The sequence below is a fragment of the Sebastes umbrosus genome, chromosome 4, assembly GCF_015220745.1.
Source record: "Sebastes umbrosus isolate fSebUmb1 chromosome 4, fSebUmb1.pri, whole genome shotgun sequence".
Taxonomy (NCBI): Eukaryota; Metazoa; Chordata; class Actinopteri; order Perciformes; family Sebastidae; genus Sebastes; species Sebastes umbrosus.
Genome location: NC_051272.1, coordinates 9,530,982 through 9,558,363, shown reverse-complemented (window position 1 = coordinate 9,558,363; position 27,382 = coordinate 9,530,982). Strand labels below are relative to the sequence as shown.

The following is a 27,382-nucleotide window of genomic DNA, read 5'->3' as shown; positions in this document are numbered from 1 at the left end:
CGGAGAGAGCAGGGAGACAAGCTGCAGAGCCCCGCTGCATCAGCCTGCGCTGAGGCAGTAAAAGCCAACACTAAGATCAGATCTAAATCATGTTCATGGAGAGACCTCCTTCTGGTCAGCTAACATTACTGCCAAGCAGCTGAAATATAGAGTGATATTGTGGTTTTAGCTGACGTGTGTCGCCTCACTGTTTTGAGCGATGCTCGTTCAGGTATATTTAGAGCGAGCAAGCGCGAGCTCGACGCTGACTTCCGTTGATTTCACGGCCACAGGTGTCGCTGTTAAGAAGCATTTCTGAAAGTTACAAATAGTCCCTTTAAGTGTTGGAAAACTGTTTCAAAACGGCAGAAATATCAGGAGCTGGTTAAATAATCAATCAAACAACGACGCTGATCATTTAATGTGTGATATGGGGACAGGAAGAATATTTGTTTGACAAATTAAAAGTGCTTTGAAAATGTCCACATTTTTCTAAGGTCAATAAGGCATCATAACAGGGTGATCAGGGAGTCATTGATGAGTCACTATCGTAGATCAACAACACTGACAAAACCGTTTTGTGATATGAAGCAACACTGGTCCCCACAGTAGACATTTCATTATAGTGAGACCATTTTCTGAAACTTGACCTCACTGTATAAATTGACCTGTGGTGACCTCTAGGATAATCAGAGCCTCATGAAACTTTACAACCACAAACTAGAGACCTAGAGCATTCAGATGATGTATGGCTTTCTTAGATAGATTGACAATAAGGGGGTTTCTGAGCAGTTTACACGACACAAGTGCTCTCCAGCTAATCGACGAAAAAGGCAATTCTTGCAGAAATCTCCAAATCTCTAAAAAATTTGTAACCAAAATCACAGCATGGCTTTTTCTATGGTGTTCCCTCAAGGTCTTGGTGTCCTAATGTGGTATTTTGGTGAGATTATTGATCATTTTTCATTAAGTCTCAAGTGGTAAAAAAATGGTTACACTTAGCACCAAATCTGTGTAATAAATGGTATCAACCAAAAAATTGCTGCAACAACTTAATAGACATAATAGAGCATGGGGATGACCATCATATACTTCTATCATGATGTTCTAAGCCCTTATACACTTTTATAATCTATTTTAATTCATTAATTTGTGTTTATGTCTGATTAATGACTAAAACAACTTGACACAGTGCAGAGCTTCATCTCAAATTAATCTTCAGGTTTTACATTTTTCCTATGATGTACACCACTTCTATGTGACATCTACTATTGGCCTGCTATCTCCCCCTAAAGAACCCCTGTACCCCCCTAAAAAAGACAAAAACAGGTCTATTGTGGGTCTCAGAGGGTTACTTATGAACTGTTTCATACGTGCTGTATATGAATATTCATCTGCTCTGTCAAACTGTAAATAAAACAAACCATGATAAAAATGCAATAAAAAAAAAATTATATATATCTAACAACTAACAACTGACTGAATGTGGAGTCCAGGCCGGACGTCAAGACAGCGATCAGATAATGATCAGAGTGAAGACACAGTTCCCTCTGACACATGAAGCAGCAAAAACTCAGAGACGTGGAGAAGTTTAGAAACCGAGAACAGTCCTTCAGAAGAGAGCAGGAGGTAAGAACTGATGACATGTTGTCAAAATATGGAAATTACGCAAAACTGATTAAAATATTTATTTCATTCCCTGAATCTGGTACAATAATGTATATTATATAAATAATGTGGCGTCAATCATCTGAACATTTGAACAATTTGTCTTTTGGAGTTTTTGCTAATTTTGTAGCGACAGTTAACTGTGAGATTGATTTAGTGTAAATCTTACAGACTGATTTTGAAATTTAAGATAATCTGTGATCTGCATGGAGATTGTCAGGTGAAAACTTTGTCCTAAGTCCTTGAAAAATAAGAAATAAACACCGTATGTTCATTAAATCTTTAGCTACATATATTTTTGTCTTTATTTAGTCAAGTTTTAATTTGGTGTCACAAAGTGTTCCAAGTATATACAGAATCATTTTATACATACAAACAAATACAAATCACACTAAATTAATTAACAACATTCACACACAGCACAATAACATGATGATACAGTTCTGTATACAGCTGAATCATCTGTCATTAGTATATTTGTTTGGGAAAAATGCTCATTGATCAACATAGGGAGCTATTTCTAATCTGTTGTCCCTGGTCAGATGTTGAAAAAGGAACAATTAAATAGATTAAACAATAGTCTTGTTTTAATATGTCTTATAAATTGTTTAACCCTACAAATCTAAGCAAAACAAGATAATCAACAAATTAGAATTCAAACATTTGAATCCGGTACGGATGATATTTTATTGCTGATCAACAAGCCTTCTGGACTCAGTAAACTAAATTATTACAGGTTTGTTACCGACTATAATGTACTGCTTAACTGTAAATGTATGACATCCGTACAACAATCAATATGTGCTGACAGCTACGAAGACAAAAAAACAACCTGTGTCCAAATTCTGACAGAATCTGAAATTTAGGACCAAATTCTCACAATGTGATTGCTGCTACGACACAGATAAGATAAAAACACGCAGATACCATGGGCATGTATCTATTGATAAAAACATTCTTGTCATTGTAGTCATAGACTGTATATAAGAAGTGGATGTAGTCACCGTGACTTCACCCATTGCTTTGTGGACTGACGTTTTGAAGCGTTGCTTTTGGCAATTTGTCCGTCGCCTTCTTGTTTTGTTGCAACCAGAAATGACATGTGAGGGAGGAGCTAAGTACAACCGAAAGCGTAATAAGACATTTTTAGGCGACCATAATGTCATAATTAACTTTCATGAACTAAAAACACACAAAAAGGGTTAAAGTTCTAAGATGAAAACACTGACAACGCCGTGGTAGCGACCTGTCAATCACAAGGTAACCACGCCCAAAAGCATCCCCTGCTTTATGGTCTATTTGACTCTAAATGGGACCATAATTTACTAAATGAACATCATGCTGTATTGAAGAAGGCAGACAGAATACACTGGGCGGCAAGACATTTCGTAAGCGCATTTTTGGAAAAGGTTTCAGAGAAAAACAAGAAAGATGCCCTTGCACAATGTGACATGACATGAACTAATCATGAACAAATGAACAAATCAAACAAATCTATCGAGACAAAGTGATGTTTTCAGTAAATTCTGCGATTTTAAACTCACCATGAAAAGCGATGAAATTAAAGTGTAGCTGCAGGTTTATGTTCAAGAGCAAGACAATGTTTATTGATGTTTAAGTAGGAAGACTAAACTTAAATTTATACGATGTTTTCTCAATTGGCGGCTCTTGCATGTAAGTTAGTGCAGAGTCTGTACTGGCGTAGACTTGTTGTCGGAGGGTTTTATTGTCCACTTCTTCTCCACACTAACAGGTTTGGGATGGCAAAGCCTCCATGAACGTGGATAGGACGAGAGTGTCAGGGATTAAACTGGGACTGAATCTTATTTGTTGTCTTTCCTTCTTTGTCCAGAGCCATCGCGATGGCCTCGTCCTTCCTGCCCTGCGTCGCCCTCTGCATTATTGGATCCATTACCACTGTCCTCGCACTCCCGCCTACTGAGCCGCCACTGATCCACGACCACCCCTTTCTGGCCATCTGGAACGCCCCCACCGACCAATGCCGACAACTCGACATCCCTCTGGACACCGCGGCCTTCCAGGCGGTGACCACACCCGCTGCAGTGCCCGGTCAGTTCCTCACCATCTTCTACGAGGACCGCCTCGGCCTCTACCCTAAAGTCGACACCACCCGACGCAAGCTCCAAAGAGGCGGAGTGCCCCAAAACGGCAACCTAACGGAGCACCTGGCCAAAGCCCAAAGTCAAATTGATAACTACATCTCCCAGGATTCCTCTCCTGGGCTGGCTGTCATCGACTGGGAGTCCTGGCGCCCACTGTGGGACCAGAACTGGGGATCAAAACGTATTTATAAGAAGCTGTCCATCACTCACGCCCTGGAGATGGCCCCGTTTTTGTCATCGAAGAAAATTTCCAAACTGGCAAAGAGCCAGTTCCAGCACGCCGGGCGGCGCTTCATGGAGAAGACCATCGGCCTCGGCATCGGCGAGCGTCCGAGCCGCCGCTGGGGCTTCTACCTGTTCCCCGACTGCTTCAACTATGGCTGGGAGAAGCCCAACTACACGGGGAAGTGCTCCGAAAAGACCCAGAAGCAGAACAACCAGATGCTGTGGCTGTGGAAGCGCAGCACCGCCCTCTTCCCTTCCGTCTACCTCCACCAGACCCTGAGGAACTCCCCCATGGCCACGCTCTACGTCCGCAACCGTGTCCAGGAGGCGCTGAGGGTGGCCGCTCTGCCTAATCGTCCATACACCATGCCGGTCTATGTGTACTCCAGGCCACTGTACCGGGACCAGACCCAGACGTTCCAGAGCCAGGTGATTATTTAAAACTAGCTCAAGTCACTTATACACTGACCTCAGGTTAGTAATGCAGTTGGCAGCAAGCACTGTGTGATGATTTGTCCATGTTGATGAGACACACCAACCCGACATCAAAGAACTAGCAGCGACGAAGGCCGACCGTTGAGTCGCCTCATGTCGCCTTTGTCTTTGCCAAAAACTTGCACTCAAGCGCACTGCAGAGACTACAGCTGACGGCCAACTACCACATACGTTCTGTACCTGTGTGAGATGAAACAAATAGATTTATATTCGTCTTTCAAAAAGGGAAACCGGAAGACCAATGACGGTGGATATACAAGCCGTTGTTATGATACGTACATTAAACAAAGCGTCGTTTGCAAATGAAAAGAGTCTAAAAACAGATCATTAGGAGTGTAAAGTATTTGTTTATTAAGTTTGTTAATTAAATCTCCTGTGTGGTTTGTCCTCTTTCAGGCGGACCTGGTGAGCACTGTAGGAGAGTCTGCAGCTCTGGGAGCTTCAGGGGTCGTAATGTGGGGAGGAACCAAAGACTACAACAACGCGGTAAACACACTGGTTGGAATGGTCTGCTAAAGGTCAAATATGCCAATATGTGTGATTTAAAACTGGCTGTAATCATTCCTCTTCTTCATACTTCATTCACGACTACACTCTAAGAGATATAGGACAGTCTATAGCTAGCTTTGAATGTGAGATAAAGGAAGTCAAATGAGCAAGAGACGTGGAAACTTCAACAGAACCAGAAGGCAGAAAAGTCCGAAATCAGCTACTCGGAAACTAGAGTAATAGACCTTTAAAAATATGTGAGAAAGCTACCCCAGACCTAAAACTTTTGGCCTAATCCACATATGGAGTACCGAATCTTCTCAAGATTGAGGCGGGTAGCGTAGCCTCCTTCCATTTAAGTAAAATATTGCTAGGGGAGAGGCAAAGGCAATTTGTGAGTGTTCTTAGTACAAAACTTCTGTTTTCACGAACAGTGTTTCCTTGCTGAGCTGCCTGCAGTGGAGGGATAATAAGACAAATGTTGTATATAAATTGCTGAGATGAAGCGCAGGGAAGCGGGAAATTATCACAATCTTGAAGCCATGAGAACATACTGTATGTGTAATACTCTTCACAGGTCTAAAAAGGGGAACACCGATGACCAGATCTTAATCAGCAAATTATTAACCTGCCTTTGTTTCCTGTTTTAGAAGGAACTGACAACCGTGACGCTGCACTGTTTGTTATCTCAACTGGCAGATGTGAAAGAACTCGCAAACTGCTTTTGTGTGTGATCTTAATTGTTATTAATTGTGGTATACCGTATATGGTGAACTTGACTTTTAAAGGTCCCATATTGTAAAAAGTGACATTTTCATGGCTTTTATATAATGCAGGTTTAAGTTCTATATAAATACTGTGAAAGTATCGAAACGCTTAATCCACACAGAAATACACACAGCCCGTATTCAGAAACTGAGCTTTTGAAACAAGCCGTCAGGATTTCTGTCCATTTGTGATGTCACAAATCTACAATATTTAGACCATTTCAAAGTTTTAAACGTAAACTTTCTAAATGGGTCCCAGTTTATTTCCTGTTGCAGTGGATGTGAATGACATCAGCTGACAGGACATAAACATGGACCCAAGTTGTTTCCTAGCAACGCAATTCTGTTGCAATTCCATTGAAATGTACTAAAACGGAGCGTTTCAGACGGAGGGTAAATACAGGTATATTCAAGCAGACAGTATGAGGAAAATAAAGTTTTTTTTAAACATTAAAGTATGTAAACATGTTCTAGTAGAAACCCAAAATACAAGTAAGAACCTGAAAATGAGCATGATATTGGACCTTAAACTACTTAGTTTGTAGCTATGCTAGTGGAAAGGGCGACCTCGGCCTGTCTGCTGGTCGGTCAGCCGGCCAATCACTCCACCATTTAGGTGCAGACTGAAATAACTCAACTATTGGATGGAGTGTCGTGACATTTAGTACAGACATTTGAGTTCCCCAGAGAATCATACCGACTTTGGTGATGCTCTGACAATTTCTCTAACGCCACCAGCAGGTTGACATTTGTGAAGAGTGAAATTTCTTCACAACTACTGGATAAATTGTCATGAAATTTGCTGCATATAATCGAGTTGATATATATTTTTCTAACTCAGAAACACAGTTGACTAAAATTCAGCATTTAATGCTAAATTCGATACAATAATGGGGGGTGTCCACCATGAGACTTCATTTCAGAAAAAATATGTACCGTAAATGGCGAGAGACAAATATTTTTTTGATCCCGTTTGAATTGCGCCATGAATCACACATAATGATGTTTGTCAATTTAAAAGATAATTTTGCAAGTGAAGAAAGCCTCACTTGGTTGTAAAACTGTTGAAGTGTCAGACTGTGAAAATAGGTAATTTGAAAGACAACACACCCAAAAGTGTGGTAGTGGCGTCTCTCTCTCTGAAGCTACGATGCCTGTGTGTTTCCTACTGGGATGAACTCACACCAGCAACGGGTCGGATCCTTCTTTCTAAAACACATCAGGTGAAATAACATTTCATTTGTGCGTGGAACATAGCTAAGTTAGCTAGCTAGCTAGTGTTGGTGGCGTATATTGTGCGAGACGAGTGATGTAATTCACTAATGTGTAATTCATGCCACGATTAAAACAGTATCAACACATTATTTGTCTCTCGCCGTTAACTACCGTACATATTTTTCCCGAAATGGAGGTCCGGACGCCGGAAGGGGGGGAACTTTGCCTCTCTTTACCTGAGTCTCACCTATAAAACCCATCCCCTCCCTTTAGGCTGCCTGTCAGTCTCTGTCCGAGTACCTGACGTCCACCTTCAACCCGTACATTGCCAACGTGACTGCGGCCGCCATGCTCTGCAGCGAGGTCTTGTGCCAGGGGAAGGGCCGCTGCGTCAGGAAGAACTACGACTCCGCCCACTACCTGCACTTGAACCCCGCCCACTTCAGCATCGTGCGGGCTGACAGGAAGTACGTGGCCATTGGTCTCCCATCCGACGACGACCTAAAAGCCTGGGCCGGAAACTTCACCTGTCAGTGCTACGCGGGGGGGAGCTGTTCACCCAAGCTGTTCTATCCGAACAAAATCAAGCTCATCTGGGTGTAACCTGTTCTCCTGCTGATCCACAGATTTCAATACGTAGTCATTAAAACTACTGTCTGATGGAATTATGCCCTCATCAGCAATCTGCATTCATTTAAACATTTAATGTGGAAAAAATTATACATTTTTGCAAGTTACATAATTAAATGTGTCAGTCTTTCTCACGTCAGACACAATACTGATTTATTTGAATTGGAAAAACCAAAAGCTACCTTAATAAATGCTTTTCTGAAAACAATTTCTTTGCATTCTTTTGGTTTCATTGATGTTTCTTTTGGTTTTGTTGACGTTCTACACTCAACGGAAGAGCAAAGACCGAGAAACACAAAGTGATCTCACAGAAATACGTGAAAGGACCATGATCTCTTAAGAGCGCATTACGTGGTGGCGGCACGTGATGTGTTGAAATTACGTGCCACCACCACAGCAACAATTTATGTTTAGGTAACAAAATTACTTTGTTAGGTTTAGGAAAGAAAAGATCATGGTTTGGGTTAAAACAAGTATGTTTGTTACGTAACTTACCTTACATTTTACGTAATTTAAAATAAGTCCATGTTGACTTCTAGTTTATCACGGGACACGAACACCGGTCTCCTGAATGAAAGTACTGCGTTTGACGTATCCATCCACCCCGACCTCCTTCCTATGTGGGCTTTGTTAAAACTGGGGCTGTCAAAGTTAACGCGCTAATAACGCGTAAATGCAAATTCATTTTAACGCCACTAATTCATTTAACACATTAACACAATCAATTTTCTGGAGGTTGTTACAGGCATATGAAACTAAAAAATCTAAGGAATCCATTGGTACCAACCATATTACACTAGCTTGTTGCGAAGGAGGTTAAATAGTGCTCCAAACTTGCACTAAATTAGGGGCGAGGAAAAAACTGTCAAGGCCATTTTAAAAGGTGTCCATGACTGTCCGGGTCAAAACACCCATATGTCTGGGGCACAGAAGAGTCCGAGTAAAAAATGGCCACGAGTCATAGACAAGTCAAAGCAGTAAAATCAATGTTTTTTTATTATTTTGTAGTTCTGTAAGAATAATAGATCTTTCTTACTGCAGATATTTTGACTTTTGAAAAAACCTCAGACAAAAGGAATAAGTAATAAGCGATGGATCATTTCCATTTAGGTGTGTCAGTAAGACATCATGAAAACATCATGCACAATATCAACGCACTGGTGCCTGAATAAAGTGCAGTCATTATGATGCTATTATTTATGTCTGAAGTGAAAATATCTGTCGTTTAAATTCCTGCTCGTCTGTGAGAAACAATGAAGAGCTTTAGGGTAAGGTGGGGTCTAGAATCGGTCAAAAAGCTTTGCAGTATTAGCCAGTATGACGATGATTCATTGTTGGCTGGACCGCGGAGGACCAGCCCTACAAATGCAAAAGTCTGTCACCGAGTGAGTGAGTGAGTGAGTGAGTTAGTGATGAAGTTACAGGATTGATCAGTCGACTGTTGGAGTTTCCTCATTGGTCATTGCTCTTTCAAAATGAAAAGGCGGAGAACAGTTCTGTGTTTAAGTTTTCTGGGGAGCGTGTCAGCGGTTCAATGTATCATTACATAGAGCTGTTGTTGTGCATGTGCTATTGTTTATGTTCGTCGGCGGCGAGCTGTATTCACATATAGCGCCATTGAACTGACTATCTAGCAAGTCACACGTCGCTACTGCGGTATGAACCCAAAATAAACAGACTGTGCTGTGATTTAATTCCAATAAACGGATCAAAATGATGCCGAAATAACTACATTATGATGTTGATTTGTAAAAAGACCGAATTCATGCTTTGTCAGGTCTGTCCGCAAGACGACAAGCAAACAACTGTTAAAATGCTTCTTTTCTGAATGGAGTATAGTATGTACGTATATATGGTTACACACCACTTATATGATGAATGCTTTTGATACACATGCTTTAATAAAAAAATTAAATACTTTAAACATTGCATATGTCATGCTAATACCTTTTGACCTCCTATAAGATAGTATGACTAGTAAATGTAACCATTTACAATTACTGAATGTCATTTGCTTCATTATAAGTTGTCTTTCAATCAAATATAAGATATAAGAAAAGAAGCTGCTGAGTTTTCATACCTCAACAACTACTGTCCTTTGTCTTCATATTAAAACACATAAATCGTACCTGAAGTCAGGACATGTGGTGCCTTATCACTGCTGTCATATGAGAAACGTTCCAACTGCATGTTTAAACTTGAACTGAAGGTTCATTTTATCTGCTGGACTGAAAAAGAAAAGAAATATGTGGGTCACAACAAAACATCAGTCTACTGTAGGAAACTGGGGGAGAAATGGAGCCCTGAAACCGACAAACTATAGTAAAAGGTTAAAAAAGACAAGTAAAAAAATGGCACTTCAAAAATTAAAGCGATCAGTACTCAAGGACACATTGTTGTGATCAATATAAATATGTAATGTTTGTGAATACAGCAGGAAAACTGGCTGAGATTTACAATTATGATCAGCTGACAAACACAAATGGTTGTTTTTCAGGTAACAGCTGAACAGCTGGCTCAAAGCTTAGGCTCCTTCAGCTGCTCAATTCTGCAGGAACTTCAACCAACGTAGAATGTTTATTTTTAAAACCATATTCATCTATTTTCAATGCAACTCATTCATAACGTAAAAAATGGAGAGATATGAGCTTGATATGTATAGCAACAAAACATTCTACTTGTCAGAATGCAACATTTAAATGTACATTTGTAAAAAAACATCTAACAGTGACATTCATTTTAAGGCCTGCTGCTGATTTCCTTCTTTGCTAGATCTGGGACTTCACAAGCGTCTTTCTCGGTTCCCTGATGTTGAACCAGGTAAGCTGTAGAACAGGTGTGAGGCATAGACTGTATCAGGGTCTGAAATGAACTATTTTCACTTACAGTAGGGCTGCATGATTATGGTCAAAATGATAATCACGATTGTTTTGTTCAATATTGAGATAACAATTATTTATCATGACTATGCATTGATTTTATGGACGAAATATTTGTTATTGCACTTTCACATTTAAATAAACAGCTCCCTGCTCTCACTTCCATGTTGTGCTACATTCCTGCAAATGTACAAATCTTTGCATCAAAATAAGACTTAAAATAAGGTTCTTCTTCACCTGAATTCAGTGCATTTTGGTTTTGACGGGATATTTTGAGATATTGTGGTTAGTCGCGTCTTTCTCGACAAACAGCTACTGTGGTGCTAACGTAGCAACTAGGCAGCTCGCGCTAACAAGCCGTGCTTAGCTCGCGATTGGCTTGGGCGGGTGCGTGGGCTGGACTTCGACACAACGACTCCAGCCCCCAGACAAAAACGTAAATAGCTAAGAAGTGAAAGTCAATTAGTCGTTCATTGCAACATCAGTGAAAAAAAGTGCCATACAAAAGTAAAACATGTTCATTTAGTTAGCGAAAAGCTGAGGCTGAGCACAACAGGAACTCATTCTGACCTCCTAATTTTTCTAATTTGTGTTTCTGTCTCCTTTTCCTCACAGATTACAGTTTCAAAAATGAACAAACTCAAGCTGCCCAATTACCAACATTTCTTCTCCATCTTCATCACCATGTTGGCCCTGATGTGGTCCGGATGGGCCCTGAAGACGGACCAGAAGACGGACAACCTGTTTACGGACCCTCCCCTCTCTCCCGGCCACCCTTTCCTGTTAATTTGGAACGCCCCGACCGAGCTCTGCGAAATCCACCACAAATTGCCACTCGACCTCTCCCACTTCCACATCATTAGCAGCACGCTGAAGGATGCGTTCAACCAGACCATCAGCCTATTCTACGTCAACCGCTTCGGCAGATTCCCTTACTATGAACATGGCACCAACAAAGAACATAACGGCGGCCTGCCGCAGCTGTTAAAGGTAGCGGATCACCACTATGATGCCGATTACTTCATCAAAAAATACATCCCTTTCAACCAGGAGGGCCTCGCTGTGCTTGACTTTGAGGAGTGGAGGCCACTGTGGATCCGAAACTGGAGCGGAAAAAGAATCTACAGAGATAAATCCATCGAACTGGTCATGAAGAGAAACGCGTCGTTGTCCCCTGCGGAGACGACGGCCCTTGCGATAGAGGAGTTCGAAGATGCAGCCAAAAGGTACTTTATCGATTCCCTCCGCATCGGGAAGAAGCTGAGGCCCAAAAGACTCTGGGGCTACTACCTATTCCCCGATTGCTACAATTACGGCTTCAACAAGAACTTTGACAAATTCACCGGAGAGTGTCCCGTCCTCGAGAAGAAAAGGAACGACAGACTGATGTGGCTCTGGAGAGAGTGCACGGCACTCTATCCATCCCTCTACCTGGAGCTGAAACTCAATAACACGGAGCAGGCCCTGTGGTTCATCCGGCATCGTATGCAGGAGACCATAAGGGTGTCGAAGCTCGTCGACGAATCCTACTCCATCCCCATCCACGCCTACATCCGCCCTGTGTACAAGAATTCCGTCAACAAATTCATGTCAGAGGTCAGACACACCTGTCATTGCTCAAAAAGACACACCTTTATGTCACCTTTAGACACAATGTATGTTATATACTATACATGTGTATGTCAAATACTGGTCTCTAGGGGTGGAACGGTTCATAAAATTCACGGTTCGGTTCATTCCACCGTTTTCTGTTCAGTTCGGTTCGGTTCATTTATGTTACGGCGAGGAGGTCATGTTCTGATTTCAACATGCTTTTCATTTATTTGGCAAAAATAAGTTAACAAATGTTTGACTTAACAAAAGTATGGCTTACATAAGGAACATAAACACTTCTTCATTGTCAAATCTTAATTGAAAGAATAGGTCTTCTACAGTAATTAGTGAAAACAAAAAATGCAGCTTTTTTATTTTCATATAAATATGATGTTATTATAGACTAAGGCCATCAACATAAATTGAAGCATAAGCTCAACCAGAACTATACTAAAAAAAAAAAAGAACAGTTTAACACATGTCTCAATTCCCTGATTATCAGCTCTTAATTGAAAGATTAGTTTTTCCACTCAAAAAGTGCAGTATTTGGAAAGGAATACGGTTGGATTTCTGTGCCACTGTGTTATTTAAAAATAATGAATACATATAAAACACATTACAGGGATTGTGCTGCTGGAATTACTGTGTTGCTTAAGTGTATAGCGCGGCTCAACTAACGTTACGTTAATCATATGCTGAAATCCAGCGTCCTACACGACTGCGCAGGGCTGCATATCTTTCACTATAAACCTCCCAATGCTTTAGTTAGGTTTTCTGCCCAGTCTGCATGTAGAGGCTGTTTAAATGCTGCGGGCAGAAGGAGTTGCTCTTTCTGGCGTCTGCTGCTTTCCTAATGTAGCGCTTGAGGCATATAGACCCTTTTTCTGTTAGTAAACATGATGATGTATTTTGTGGGCGGAGCGTTAAGTAGAGGCTAAAGATTCTCTGAACACGTTAGTTAATGCTGGCTAGCAAATATTGTGGGCTTGTTTTTTTAACAATGGCTTAAGAAACTCACGCTTCCACCATGGATGTAGTCCACTATTCCACCGTTGTCTTCCGGCAACACGTCACTTTGCTAGATTTCACAACGAGACTTCTCCTTGAGCGAGACTTTCTCCATAATGTCACACACTTATAATAATATTTAGAGACAGGATTACTACAGTACTTTGTAATCCTATGACTGTGTTTACTACTTTGTAAAGTACTTCTTTGGGAAACAAATGCAAAAATTCACGAGAGTTTGTAAAAAACTCTCTTGGAAAACACTTCTTAAGATCTTAAGATCAATGTTATCAAGAAATCGGGTCATTATTGTTTAAAAAAAAGTGCTTATTTTTCTGTGAAAATTCAAAAAACGAAACAGAAAAAATTAGCCGTCTTAAAGGTTTGCAGTTTTCATACGTTGGTTACTTTTGATTTTGCTGTTCAATTATGAACACAACAGTGGAAGTCCTGCCCTTTTCTGATTGACTGGCTGTCATTTTTTTTGCAGGAGGATCTGGTGAAAACCATCGGAGAAGCTGCTGCTCTCGGCGCCGCCAGCGTCATTTCCTGGGGAGACATGAGCCTCGCTAGAAAACCGGTATAAAGTAGCATCACTCAGGGGTTTTCTGGGAACTTATTTGCAACTTAACTGCTAATTGACTTAATATCGCTGCAGGAGGCGTGCAAAGATGCTCAAGATCACCTGAGAGACGTCATGAACCCGTACATCCTTAACGTCACCACGGCAACGCAACTCTGCAGCAAGGCACTCTGCCAGGGCCGAGGTCGCTGCATGAGGAAGAACCTAACAACAGACGTCTACCTCCACCTCAACTCGCGCAACTACCTGATCGAGAGGCAAAACATAGGCGGCCCGCTGACTGTGAGTGGCAGCCTAACGCAGGATGACGTCAACGAGTTCGACCTCAATTTCAACTGCATGTGCTACAGCAAGGGGCCGTGTCGATCGGTTATGCTTTTAAACAAAACCGCCACCACGAAGAGTGGAGGTGCTCACGGGCCCCAGCCCCTCCTGCTGATGATGAGACTGATCTGTCTGATGTATGTCGTGATGTGGAAGTAAAGTAATAACACAAAGCTGACACAGGACATGTGATTGAAGGCAAATAAAGGACACTACTACTATTATTGCAGCCTGTTAGTTGGTTTGTTATTTCTGACTGTTTTTACCTGCATTTTTCATAAATGTCTTTATTGACTTTCTCCAAATCGCTCAGCCTCATTCACACAACTTCCTTTTTGACTATGCTTGTTTTAAAACAAACTAAAACAAAGTTTATAAGATCATTATTATTAATAATATAAAGTCTCAACATAAGGTTTTGGCACATCGCTTTAAAGCAGCAGTAAGCAAGATGGGAGCCCGGTCAGTGTATGGATATTAAAAAACTAAAAATGAGGGTCAAAAAGGGATGAACTAGACTTAAAAATCGGGTTGATTTTCATTTTCTATTTCTAAAAACAATATATAAGATAATATAATATTTTTCCTATTAACAATTCACCAAAATTATGCAAACATAGAGACCAATGTTATGTGTCCAGCTCGGAGGACAGCTCGTTTTGATTAAAATTAGGTTGTATGTCGTTGTCTACCTCACTACGGTTAGAAAGAGCCCCTCGTTTGTGTTTTAACAACGTTTAAGTTATGAGTTATTGATCTGGGAAGTTCAAATCTGTCAATATCTTTCCAACTTTACAGAAGATAGTTTTTCTGCAGTCGCGTCTTCTTCCCTGAGACAAACTCTGTTATCGTTTAAAAAAACTCTGTACTGATCCATGTCTATCGCCTTCAGTTACACAGCAGCACCGTACTCTTTTTTTCTCTCATACACAGCACCGTCCTCATACGCGCTCTTACTTTGTTGTCAATGGCAACTTCCGGTTGCAGAATATGAAAAAATGGCATTTGTTTTTGTTTCTGTCTTCCAGTGATTTTATTATTTGTTTTTAGAAATAGAAAATGAAAATCAACCCGTTTTTTTAAGTTTAGTTCATCCGTTTTTGACCCTGATAAAGAAAAACACCTTGTATTCCAATTTTATTTTTTGTATTTCAAAACGAAAAACAAATAATCACTCATTTTTTGTTTTTCAATATCCGTTTGTGAAAGGAAAATCGAATGACCAAAAGATACACTGACCGAGCACACTTGAATTACAACATGCTGAAAGGTTATTATGGAATTTTTGCCCAATGATGCCAAAAAACATTCTGCCTACCTCAGCTTTAACATGAAATAAAAAATAAATTGTGATTTCCATTAAACACATTTTCAATTTATTTAACTACATGTAGCCATTCCACCCTCTATGTACTGTATGTAGATGGCGCGATTATTTGCTCCATAGGAATGCATTGAAAATCGACGTGAAGAGTGCTCAAAAACACTCCTCTTTGGGGCCATACAGAGTCGCCATACTTTAACATAGAAATGGGATTAAAAGTTTAAACGGGTCACGAGACTTGGGACTTTATTTGGCCAAATGGAAATTTTTTGATAGCTGGCACGGTTTTCACGAAATCGCAGTTTACGTTTTGTGAAATTTTCAGACCGCTTCAGATTTTATAATGGGTGTGTATTGCGTGGGTCGTTAAGGGCTAGAGCACGTGACATCATCGCTAGAGTGCGGGAAAGCTTTGAAATCTTTTGAAAATTTTCCGAACAAATTGCTCTGTAGCCCACAATTGTCACTCTTCATAGATAATGTTTTCATCAAATTGTAGGTATTTTTGTGCCGGTTGCAGTCATGTACCTATGGAATCAGTCTGACTTACATATTTGGCTATACATGCCTGGAAGTGACAGCAACTCCAGGCTGAGCTCCCATAGGGGCCCATATAAAATTTCAAAGAATTTTTTGGATCAGAGAAAAAAGTTACTACTTTATGAAACTGCCGCCGAGGTCACATTTTTGACACTACAGACCCAAATGTCGCACCATTTGTTCATCAGAGACTCCTAACTGGTCTCATGAACAATCTAAGCGATAGGAGTCACGGTTTCTGTCGTAGAAGGACTTTCGTGACATGTACATCTCTAGTTAACTCCTATTATAAACTGCCCCACTGCAGCAGTGGCCAATCACCATGGCAACTTTTGATAGCTGCTAGACAGCTGATTCACTTTAGCCAATCAGTGCAGGCTGACTAACACACACACGCACACACACACAACCCGTCATAATAAAAGCACCATAGAGTAACTGTATCTTAACAGGAAGCTCACGATGACACTTGCTTTACAAAATAAAAGCCCTCAACTCTCATTGTATGACAACAGGAAACTAGGGATTCACCTAGTTTTTCAAAATAAAAGCCCCTAACTCTTTCTGTATGTTAACAAGAAACTATGTTGTTTTTTACAAAATCAGTCTGACCTGTTTTAAGATGCTTTCTTCCCCCCCAGCACCAGGCACACTGGTCAAAATTTCTTGCGAAATTTTCTAGTTCACCCTACTATCCAACCACTCACTAATTAACCACTCACTAATTAACCACTCACTAATTAACCACTCACTAATTAACGAGCGGCCTCATACAGGTTACATCACAGGTAGCAATTATCTATGACTCTCCAAAACATGTCCTCTGGCAGATTCTCTAACTGACAATCTCAGACATAAATACAAACTTTTCCTGTACGACTTCTGAATTGCACCCTCAAGAGCTACCGTTACCCCATCACCTCGTTTAGCACGGAGACGGAGGTTGCCATAGGAATGAATGAACTTCCAGTTCCGGTTGATACACTGAGCTCTGTGGAAACAACAAGGAAAAGCCAATTAAATGTGATTAGAAAAATAAAAATCATTTTACCACGCAATGAAAAATATGTATTCTTTCTTTCAAAGGTCTTTTTATTAATTGTTAATAATCAATAGAACAGTCACTATACAGGGAAAGTTATTTTTGTTTTTCTGAACAACACTCACCCGTGACACAACAAATCAATCAATCATACCTGACAACAACAACATACACACAGACAGACACAGCTGACCACAAAAGACCTAACTGATTCTCAATCATGGATATATACAATTCAAATTGTAGAGAATACAACACAGGGAGAGTATCCACAAATAAGTAATGAAATTCCTCATTGACGGAAATGGAACACAGAAACGCAGATAATTTGCACCAGACCCGGTGTGCATAGTTGTCAATGCGGAAAATTCATTTTCAAATTCACTGGTGAGAAACGGCTTTAACGCTTGGCAAGAAAGCAAATAAGCGCATTTCCCAAAATGTTGAACTATTCCTTTAATAGAAACTCAAAAGCAGTTAGGTCTTAAAGCTGCACTAATCAATTTGATCCAAATTTTAACAGCTTGGTTTATTGCTACCATGAACTGAGAACAATAAAGAAAAGAGGCTGCTGAGTTTTCATACCTCAACAACTACTGTCCTTTGTCTTCACATTAAAACACATAAATCGTACCTGAAGTCAGGACATGTGGTGCCTTTTCACTGCTGTCATATGAGAAACGTTCCAACTGCATGTTTAAACTTGAACTGAAGGCCCATTTTATCTGCTGGACTGAAAAAGAAAAGAAATATGTGGGTCACAACAAAAACCATCAGTCTACTGTAGGAAACTGGGGGAGAAATGGAGCCCTGAAACCGACAAACTATAGTAAAAGGTTACAAGACAAGTAAAAAAATGTCACTTCAAAAATTAAAGCGATCAGTACTCAAGGACACATTGTTGTGATCAATATAAATATGTAATGTTTGTGAATACAGCAGGAAAACTGGCTGAGATTTACAATTATGATCAGCTGACAAACACAAATGGTTGTTTTTCAGGTAACAGCTGAACAGCTGGCTCAAAGCTTAGGCTCCTTCAGCTGCTCAATTCTGCAGGAAATAAACTTCAACCAACGTAGAATGTTTATTTTTAAAACCATTTTCATCTATTTTCAATGCAACTCATTCATAACGTAAAAACTGGAGAGATATGAGCTTGATATGTATAGCAACAAAACATTCTACTTGTCAGAATGCAACATTTAAATGTACATTTGTAAAAAAACATCTAACAGTGACATTCATTTTAAGGCCTGCTGCTGATTTCCTTCTTTGCTAGATCTGGGACTTCACAAGCGTCTTTCTCGGTTCCCTGATGTTGAACCAGGTAAGCTGTAGAACAGGTGTGAGGCATAGACTGTATCAGGGTCTGAAATGAACTATTTTCACTTACAGTAGGGCTGCATGATTATGGTCAAAATGATAATCACGATTGTTTTGTTCAATATTGAGATAACAATTATTTATCATGACTATGCATTGATTTTATGGACGAAATATTTGTTATTACACTTTCACATTTAAATAAACAGCTCCCTGCTCTCACTTCCATGTTGTGCTACATTCCTGCAAATGTACAAATCTTTGCATCAAAATAAGACTTAAAATAAGGTTCTTCTTCACCTGAATTCAGTGCATTTTGGTTTTGACGGGATATTTTGAGATATTGTGGTTAGTCGCGTCTTTCTCGACAAACAGCTACTGTGGTGCTAACGTAGCAACTAGGCAGCTCGCGCTAACAAGCCGTGCTTAGCTCGCGATTGGCTTGGGCGGGTGCGTGGGCTGGACTTCGACACAACGACTCCAGCCCCCAGACAAAAACGTAAATAGCTAAGAAGTGAAAGTCAATTAGTCGTTCATTGCAACATCAGTGAAAAAAAAGTGCCATACAAAAGTAAAACATGTTCATTTAGTTAGCGAAAAGCTGAGGCTGAGCACAACAGGAACTCATTCTGACCTCCTAATTTTTCTAATTTGTGTTTCTGTCTCCTTTTCCTCACAGATTACAGTTTCAAAAATGAACAAACTCAAGCTGCCCAATTACCAACATTTCTTCTCCATCTTCATCACCATGTTGGCCCTGATGTGGTCCGGATGGGCCCTGAAGATGGACCAGAAGACGGACAAGTACCTGTTTACGGATCCTCCCCTCTCTCCCGGCCACCCTTTCCTGTTAATTTGGAACGCCCCGACCGAGCTCTGCGAAATCCACCACAAATTGCCACTCGACCTCTCCCACTTCCACATCATTAGCAGCACGCTGAAGCGGGAGACCAACCAGACCATCGCCCTATTCTACATCGACCGCTTCGGCAGATTCCCTTACTATGAACATGGCACCAACAAAGAACATAACGGCGGCCTGCCGCAGCTGTTAAAGGTAGCGGATCACCACTATGATGCCGATTACTTCATCAAAAAATACATCCCTTTCAACCAGGAGGGCCTCGCTGTGCTTGACTTTGAGGAGTGGAGGCCACTGTGGATCCGAAACTGGAGCGGAAAAAGAATCTACAGAGATAAATCCATCGAACTGGTCATGAAGAGAAACGCGTCGTTGTCCCCTGCGGAGACGACGGCCCTTGCGATAGAGGAGTTCGAAGATGCAGCCAAAAGGTACTTTATCGATTCCCTCCGCATCGGGAAGAAGCTGAGGCCCAAAAGACTCTGGGGCTACTACCTGTTCCCCGATTGCTACAATTACGGCTTCAACAAGAACTTTGACAAATTCACCGGAGAGTGTCCCGTCCTCGAGAAGAAAAGGAACGACAGACTGATGTGGCTCTGGAGAGAGTGCACGGCACTCTATCCATCCCTCTACCTGGAGCTGAAACTCAATAACACGGAGCAGGCCCTGTGGTTCATCCGGCATCGTATGCAGGAGACCATAAGGGTGTCGAAGCTCGTCGACGAATCCTACTCCATCCCCATCCACGCCTACATCCGCCCTGTGTACAAGAATGCCGTCAACAACTACATGTCAGAGGTCAGACACACCTGTCATTGCTCAAAAAGACACACCTTTATGTCACCTTTAGACACAATGTATGTTATATACTATACATGTGTATGTCAAATACTGGTCTCTAGGGGTGGAACGGTTCACAAAATTCACGGTTCGGTTCATTCCACCGTTTTCGGTTCAGTTCGGTTCGGTTCATTTATGTTACGGCGAGGAGGTCATGTTCTGATTTCAACATGCTTTTCATTTATTTGGCAAAAATAAGTTAACAAATGTTTGACTTAACAAAAGTATGGCTTACATAAGGAACATAAACACTTCTTCATTGTCAAATCTTAATTGAAAGAATAGGTCTTCTACAGTAATTAGTGAAAACAACAAATGCAGCTTTTTTATTTTCATATAAATATGATGTTATTATAGACTAAGGCCATCAACATAAATTGAAGCATAAGCTCAACCAGAACTATACTAAAAAAAAAAAAGAACAGTTTAACACACGTCTCAATTCCCTGATTATCAGCTCTTAATTGAAAGATTAGTTTTTCCACTCAAAAAGTGCAGTATTTGGAAAGGAATACGGTTGGATTTCTGTGCCACTGTGTTATTTAAAAATAATGAATACATATAAAATACATTACAGGGATTGTGCTGCTGGAATTACTGTGTTGCTTAAGTGTATAGCGCGGCTCAAGTAACGTTACGTTAATCAAATGCTGAAATCCAGCGTCCTACACGACTGCGCAGGGCTGCATATCTTTCACTATAAACCTCCCAATGCTTTAGTTAGGTTTTCTGCCCAGTCTGCATGTAGAGGCTGTTTAAATGCTGCGGGGAGAAGGAGTTGCTCTTTCTGGCGTCTGCTGCTTTCCTAATGTAGCGCTTGAGGCATATAGACCCTTTTTCTGTTAGTAAACATGATGATGTATTTTGTGGGCGGAGCGTTAAGTAGAGGCTAAAGATTCTCTGAACACGTTAGTTAATGCTGGCTAGCAAATATTGTGGGCTTGTTTTTTTAACAATGGCTTAAGAAACTCACGCTTCCACCATGGATGTAGTCCACTATTCCACCATTGTCTTCCGGCAACACGTCACTTTGCTAGATTTCACAACGAGACTTCTCCTTGAGCGAGACTTTCTCCATAATGTCACACACTTATAATAATATTTAGAGATAGGATTACTACAGTACTTTGTAATCCTATGACTGTGTTTACTACTTTGTAAAGTACTTCTTTGGGAAACAAATGCAAAAATTCACGAGAGTTTGTAAAAAACTCTCTTGGAAAATACTTCTTAAGATCTTAAGATCAATGTTATCAAGAAATCGGGTCATTATTGTTTAAAAAAAAGTGCTTATTTTTCTGTGAAAATTCAAAAACGAAACGGAAAAAATTAGCCGTCTTAAAGGTTTGCAGTTTTCATATGTTGGTTACTTTTGATTTTGCTGTTCAATTATGAACACAACAGTGGAAGTCCTGCCCTTTTCTGATTGGCTGGCTGTCATTTTTTTTGCAGGAGGATCTGGTGAAAACCATCGGAGAAGCTGCTGCTCTCGGCGCCGCCAGCGTCATTTCCTGGGGAGACATGAACCTCGTTAGAAAACCGGTATAAAGTAGCATCACTCAGGGGTTTTCTGGGAACTTATTTGCAACTTAACCGCTAATTGACTTAATATCGCTGCAGGAGGCGTGCACAGCTGCTCGAGATCACCTGAGAGACGTCATGAACCCGTACATCCTTAACGTCACCACGGCAACGCAACTCTGCAGCAAGGCGCTCTGCCAGGGCCGAGGTCGCTGCATGAGGAAGAACCTAACAACAGACGTCTACCTCCACCTCAACTCGCGCAACTACCTGATCGAGAGGCAAAACATAGGCGGCCCGCTGACTGTGAGTGGCAGCCTAACGCAGGATGACGTCAACGAGTTCGACCTCAATTTCAACTGCATGTGCTACAGCAAGGGGCCGTGTCGATCGGTTATGCTTTTAAACAAAACCGCCACCACGAAGAGTGGAGGTGCTCACGGGCCCCAGCCCCTCCTGCTGATGATGAGACTGATCTGTCTGATGTATGTCGTGATGTGGAAGTAAAGTAATAACACAAAGCTGACACAGGACATGTGATTGAAGGCAAATAAAGGACACTACTACTATTATTGCAGCCTGTTAGTTGGTTTGTTATTTCTGACTGTTTTTACCTGCATTTTTCATAAATGTCTTTATTGACTTTCTCCAAATCGCTCAGCCTCATTCACACAACTTCCTTTTTGACTATGCTTGTTTTAAAACAAACTAAAACAAAGTTTATAAGATCATTATTATTAATAATATAAAGTCTCAACATAAGGTTTTGGCACATCGCTTTAAAGCAGCAGTAAGCAAGATGGGAGCCCGGTCAGTGTATGGATATTAAAAAACTAAAAATGAGGGTCAAAAAGGGATGAACTAGACTTAAAAATCGGGTTGATTTTCATTTTCTATTTCTAAAAACAATATATAAGATAATATAATATTTTTCCTATTAACAATTCACCAAAATTATGCAAACATAGAGACCAATGTTATGTGTCCAGCTCGGAGGACAGCTCGTTTTGATTAAAATTAGGTTGTAGCTCGTTGTCTACCTCACTACGGTTAGAAAGAGCCCCTCGTTTGTGTTTTAACAACGTTTAAGTTATGAGTTATTGATCCGGGAAGTTCAAATCTGTCAATATCTTTCCAACTTTACAGAAGATAGTTTTTCTGCAGTCGTGTCTTCTTCCCTGAGACAAACTCTGTTATCGTTTAAAAAAACTCTGTACTGATCCATGTCTATCGCCTTCAGTTACACAGCAGCACCGTACTCTTTTTTTCTCTCATACACAGCACCGTCCTCATACGCGCTCTTACTTTGTTGTCAATGGCAACTTCCGGTTGCAGAATATGAAAATATGGCATTTGTTTTTGTTTCTGTCTTCCAGTGATTTTATTATTTGTTTTTAGAAATAGAAAATGAAAATCAACCCGTTTTTTTAAGTTTAGTTCATCCCTTTTTGACCCTGATAAAGAAAAACACCTTGTATTCCAATTTTATTTTTTGTATTTTAAAATGAAAATCAAATACTCACTCATTTTTTGTTTTTCAATATCCGTTTGTGAAAGGAAAATCAAATGACCAAAAGATACACTGACCGAGCACACTTGAATTACAACATGCTGAAAGGTTATTATGGAATTTTTGCCCAATGATGCCAAAAAACATTCTGCCTACCTCAGCTTTAACATGAAATAAAAAATAAATTGTGATTTCTATTAAACACATTTTCAATTTATTTAACTACATGTTGCCATTCCACCCTCTATGTACTGTATGTAGATGGGCCCCTGAGTTCTTACCCCAATTAACTCTGTTTTATTCTGAAGACGCCATTAAGACAGCAAAAGGGAGAGCACAAGGAAAGAATAAACAAACAGCAACGGAAAAAATACAACAAGTAGAGTGAGGACAGGATGAAGGGAGCCATTGAAGAGTATAAGGGAGATAGTGGAGGCAGGGAGCACACTCAAGGTTCTTGGCCAGGGCCTGAAATGTGCCATAATCAACTCAATTCACTGTTTACCTTACAGGGACTATTTGTAACTTTCAGAAATGCTTCTTAACAGTGACACCTGTGGCCGTGAAATCAACGAAAGTCAGCGTCGGGCTCGCGCTTGCTCGCTCTCAATATACCTGAACGAGCATCGCTCAAAACAGTGAGGCGACACACGTCAGCTAAAACCACAATATCACTTTTTATTTCAGCTGCTTGGCAGTAATGTTAGCTGACCAGACGAAGGTCTCTCCATGAACATGATTTAGATCTGATCCTAGTGTTGGCTTGTCCTGCCTCAGTGCAGGCTGAGGCAGCGGGGCTCTCCAGCGTGTCTCCCTGCTCTCTCCGCCCGCAGCCGGAGAGAGCAGGGAGACACCGGCACCCGGTTGGTAACGAGAAGACAACGTAAATCTCTGTAGAGCTCCGTCACTTCACAAGACACGGGAAACCTCTGTTGGTCTGGAGGAGCTGCAGCATTTATTTCTGCACAAACGTCCCCTGTACATTCACTAGATATTCTCAGAGCTAAACTAACTCTTCTGCAATGTGTAGTGAACGCGCGTTCACGTCAAGCGCGAGTTCGACACTGACTTTCGTTGATTTCACGGCCACAGGTGTCGCTGTTAAAAAGCATTTCTGAAAGTTACAAATAGTCTCTTTAAGCATTGTTGTTTTACCTCAATTAAATGTATTCAATGAAGTTTTGGGGAGAGAATTAAGGGAGGGAGTGGGTTGTTGTGACCTTGAGGAAAGGCAGCTTTATAATGTATGAATTGTGGATGGATTTTTAAACCTTCATTAATAAAGTTTAACAGAAATGAACATGGAGTCTTACGGATGAACAGGAAAAGTAAAATGTGCATGTGAAATTATATCAAAGTATGAATTAAATTGTGCAATAAATATGCTCACACTAGCCTAAATAAGTGATGAAGATGTGCTGTCCCGATCACCCAAATGTTACCTAAAAAAAAGGTCAGTTTACACAAAAGGGTATGCCATGTCTTCTTGGAATATGATATAACCTTCTTTCCTCCTCAAATGGATAGGTAACATCTTCTAAATGTATCATGTGTTGGGCATTTGTTTTTATCTTTTGGCAAGAAAGCTTACACAAGAAGGAAATTCAAAAACTGTCCCAATCACCCTTTATTCTTAATTCTTTAATTGTGCTTTGCACAAGGCAAAGCCTTGTGCAAAGCACACTGGTCTATTATTCGACGGGCTTATTTTTAATATTCTGACTTTTCCGCCTAAAACTTTGCGCGCTACTCCTCCCACAGCGTTGCCAGTACATTTACAAAAAATACATCAAAACGTGCGGAATGAGCGGGAATCATGTGCTTATGACCTGGCTAAGAGATTCGCGCAGTGGATACCGAGAAAATCGCGCGATAGCGCGATTATTTGCTCCATAGGAATGCATTGAAAATCGACGTGAAGAGTGCTCAAAAACACTCCTCTTTGGGGCCATACAGAGTCGCCATACTTTAACATAGAAACGGGATTAAAAGTTTAAACGGGTCACGAGACTTGGGACTTTATTTGGCCAAATGGAAATTTTTTGATAGCTGGCACGGTTTTCACGAAATCGCAGTTTACATTTTGTGAAATTTTCAGACCGCTTCAGATTTTATAATGGGTGTGTATTGCGTGGGTCGTTAAGGGCTAGAGCACGTGACATCATCGCTAGAGTGCGGGAAAGCTTTGAAATCTTTTGAAAATTTTCCGAACAAATTGCTCTGTAGCCCACAATTGTCACTCTTCATAGATAATGTTTTCATCAAATTGTAGGTATTTTTGTGCCGGTTGCAGTCATGTACCTATGGAATCAGTCTGACTTACATATTTGGCTATACATGCCTGGAAGTGACAGCAACTCCAGGCTGAGCTCCCATAGGGGCCCATATAAAATTTCAAAGAATTTTTTGGATCAGAGAAAAAAGTTACTACTTTATGAAACTGCCGCCGAGGTCACATTTTTGACACTACAGACCCAAATGTCGCACCATTTGTTCATCAGAGACTCCTAACTGGTCTCATGAACAATCTAAGCGATAGGAGTCACGGTTTCTGTCGTAGAAGGACTTTCGTGACATGTACATCTATGGTTAACTCCTATTATAAACTGCCCCACTGCAGCAGTGGCCAATCACCATGGCAACTTTTGATAGCTGCTAGACAGCTGATTCACTTTAGCCAATCAGTGCAGGCTGACTAACACACACGCACACACACACAACCCGTCATAATAAAAGCACCATAGAGTAACTGTATCTTAACAGGAAGCTCACGATGACACTTGCTTTACAAAATAAAAGCCCTCAACTCTCATTGTATGACAACAGGAAACTAGGGATTCACCTAGTTTTTCAAAATAAAAGCCCCTAACTCTTTCTGTATGTTAACAAGAAACTATGTTGTTTTTTACAAAATCAGTCTGACCTGTTTTAAGATGCTTTCTGCCCCCCCAGCACCAGGCACACTGGTCAAAATTTCTTGCGAAATTTTCTAGTTCACCCTACTATCCAACCACTCACTAATTAACCACTCACTAATTAACGAGCGGCCTCATACAGGTTACATCACAGGTAGCAATTATCTATGACTCTCCAAAACATGTCCTCTGGCAGATTCTCTAACTGACAATCTCAGACATAAATACAAACTTTTCCTGTACGACTTCTGAATTGCACCCTCAAGAGCTACCGTTACCCCATCACCTCGTTTAGCACGGAGACGGAGGTTGCCATAGGAATGAATGAACTTCCAGTTCCGGTTGATACACTGAGCTCTGTGGAAACAACAAGGAAAAGCCAATTAAATGTGATTAGAAAAATAAAAATCATTTTACCACGCAATGAAAAATATGTATTCTTTCTTTCAAAGGTCTTTTTATTAATTGTCAATAATCAATAGAACAGTCACTATACAGGGAAAGTTATTTTTGTTTTTCTGAACAGCACTCACCCGTGACACAACAAATCAATCAATCATACCTGACAACAACAACATACACACAGACAGACACAGCTGACTACAAAGGACCTAACTGATTCTCAATCATGGATACATACAATTCAAATTGTAGAGAATACAACACAGGGAGAGTATCCACAAATAAGTAATGAAATAATAATAAAAAGAAGAGAAAAAAATAATTATATATATATATATATATATATATATATATATAATTATTTTTTTCTCTTCAAGATACAGTTACTTTATGGTGCTTTATATATATATATTTATATATAAATATAAATATATATATATATATATATAGATATATATATATATACACATATATATATACACACATACATATATATATATATATATATATATATATAAACTGGAAAAACAAAGTTCGGAAACTTGTGTTTGGTCGATTATTTCTCTGTTGTTACAATGCTAATTGGCATTGTATTTTACATCGTTGGAAAGCCTGTTTATTTACCTTCGCAATGATGTCCAACTTGTATGGATCATGTATTTGTGGGATGAGCAGCACAGCTGCACTATTTAGGACTACATTGGACCTCATTGACGGAAATGGAACACAGAAACGCAGATAATTTGCACCGGACCCGGTGTGCATAGCTGTCAATGCGGAAAATTCATTTTCAAATTCACTGGTGAGAAACGGCTTTAACGCTTGGCAAGAAAGCAAATAAGCGCATTTCCCAAAATGTTGAACTATTCCTTTAATGGAAACTCAAAAGCAGTTAGGTCTTAAAGCTGCACTAATCAATTTGATCCAAATTTCAACAGCTTGGTTTATTGCTACCATGAACTGAGAACAATAAAGAAAAGAGGCTGCTGAGTTTTCATACCTCAACAACTACTGTCCTTTGTCTTCACATTAAAACACATAAATCGTACCTGAAGTCAGGACATGTGGTGCCTTTTCACTGCTGTCATATGAGAAACGTTCCAACTGCATGTTTAAACT

General features: G+C 40.3%; 3 protein-coding genes and 1 long non-coding RNA gene across 7 annotated transcripts in view; 3 read left to right on the top strand and 1 right to left on the bottom strand.

Annotated features, from left to right (window-relative positions):
• Nucleotides 1-17,602, bottom strand: part of LOC119486410 — a 60,146-nt gene extending 42,544 nt beyond the window's left edge. For 2 of the 3 annotated variants that reach the window (XR_005206531.1, XR_005206529.1), the window contains exon 1: nt 17,519-17,602. This is a non-coding gene — a long non-coding RNA (uncharacterized LOC119486410). Of the gene's footprint in view, nt 1-9,720; nt 9,820-10,048; nt 10,144-17,518 lie in introns of those variants that run through there. The other variant, XR_005206530.1, reaches the window with a different exon arrangement.
• Nucleotides 1,502-7,799, top strand: LOC119486408 (hyaluronidase PH-20-like). 2 transcript variants are annotated; one of them, XM_037766487.1, is made up of 4 exons: nt 1,502-1,608; nt 3,500-4,424; nt 4,887-4,976; nt 7,235-7,799. In XM_037766487.1, the coding sequence occupies exons 2-4, from the start codon at nt 3,510-3,512 to the stop codon at nt 7,562-7,564; spliced, it is 1,335 nt and encodes a 444-aa protein (XP_037622415.1). In that variant the 5' UTR covers nt 1,502-1,608; nt 3,500-3,509; the 3' UTR covers nt 7,565-7,799. The 2 variants fall into 2 exon arrangements, with proteins under 2 accessions (XP_037622415.1, XP_037622414.1); XM_037766486.1 differs by lacking the exon at nt 1,502-1,608 and having other exon boundaries at nt 2,902-4,424.
• LOC119486407 (hyaluronidase-5-like) lies at nt 10,252-14,202 on the top strand. Its single transcript, XM_037766485.1, has 4 exons — nt 10,252-10,411; nt 11,086-12,066; nt 13,562-13,651; nt 13,730-14,202. Exons 1-4 carry the CDS (start codon nt 10,400-10,402, stop codon nt 14,135-14,137), a joined length of 1,491 nt encoding a protein of 496 aa, XP_037622413.1. The 5' UTR covers nt 10,252-10,399; the 3' UTR covers nt 14,138-14,202.
• A 452-nt stretch (nt 17,603-18,054) lies between the features above and the next one.
• LOC119486403 (hyaluronidase-5-like) lies at nt 18,055-21,982 on the top strand. The gene is made up of 4 exons (XM_037766480.1): nt 18,055-18,214; nt 18,890-19,873; nt 21,368-21,457; nt 21,536-21,982. Exons 1-4 carry the CDS (start codon nt 18,203-18,205, stop codon nt 21,941-21,943), a joined length of 1,494 nt encoding a protein of 497 aa, XP_037622408.1. The 5' UTR covers nt 18,055-18,202; the 3' UTR covers nt 21,944-21,982.
• Nucleotides 21,983-27,382: the final 5,400 nt, after the last annotated feature.

What these genes read in the sequence shown, in the direction of transcription:
- LOC119486408 (XM_037766487.1), top strand. Translation starts at nt 3,510, where the DNA reads ATGGCCTCGTCCTTCCTGCCCTGCGTCGCCCTCTGCATTATTGGATCC. An exon ending in CCCAGACGTTCCAGAGCCAG is followed by an intron (nt 4,425 to 4,886) that starts GTGATTATTTAA and finishes GTCCTCTTTCAG; the next exon opens with GCGGACCTGGTGAGCACTGT. An exon ending in CCAAAGACTACAACAACGCG is followed by an intron (nt 4,977 to 7,234) that starts GTAAACACACTG and finishes CCCTCCCTTTAG; the next exon opens with GCTGCCTGTCAGTCTCTGTC.
- LOC119486407 (XM_037766485.1), top strand. An exon ending in TCAACAAATTCATGTCAGAG is followed by an intron (nt 12,067 to 13,561) that starts GTCAGACACACC and finishes TTTTTTTTGCAG; the next exon opens with GAGGATCTGGTGAAAACCAT. An exon ending in TGAGCCTCGCTAGAAAACCG is followed by an intron (nt 13,652 to 13,729) that starts GTATAAAGTAGC and finishes ATATCGCTGCAG; the next exon opens with GAGGCGTGCAAAGATGCTCA.
- LOC119486403 (XM_037766480.1), top strand. An exon ending in TCAACAACTACATGTCAGAG is followed by an intron (nt 19,874 to 21,367) that starts GTCAGACACACC and finishes TTTTTTTTGCAG; the next exon opens with GAGGATCTGGTGAAAACCAT. An exon ending in TGAACCTCGTTAGAAAACCG is followed by an intron (nt 21,458 to 21,535) that starts GTATAAAGTAGC and finishes ATATCGCTGCAG; the next exon opens with GAGGCGTGCACAGCTGCTCG.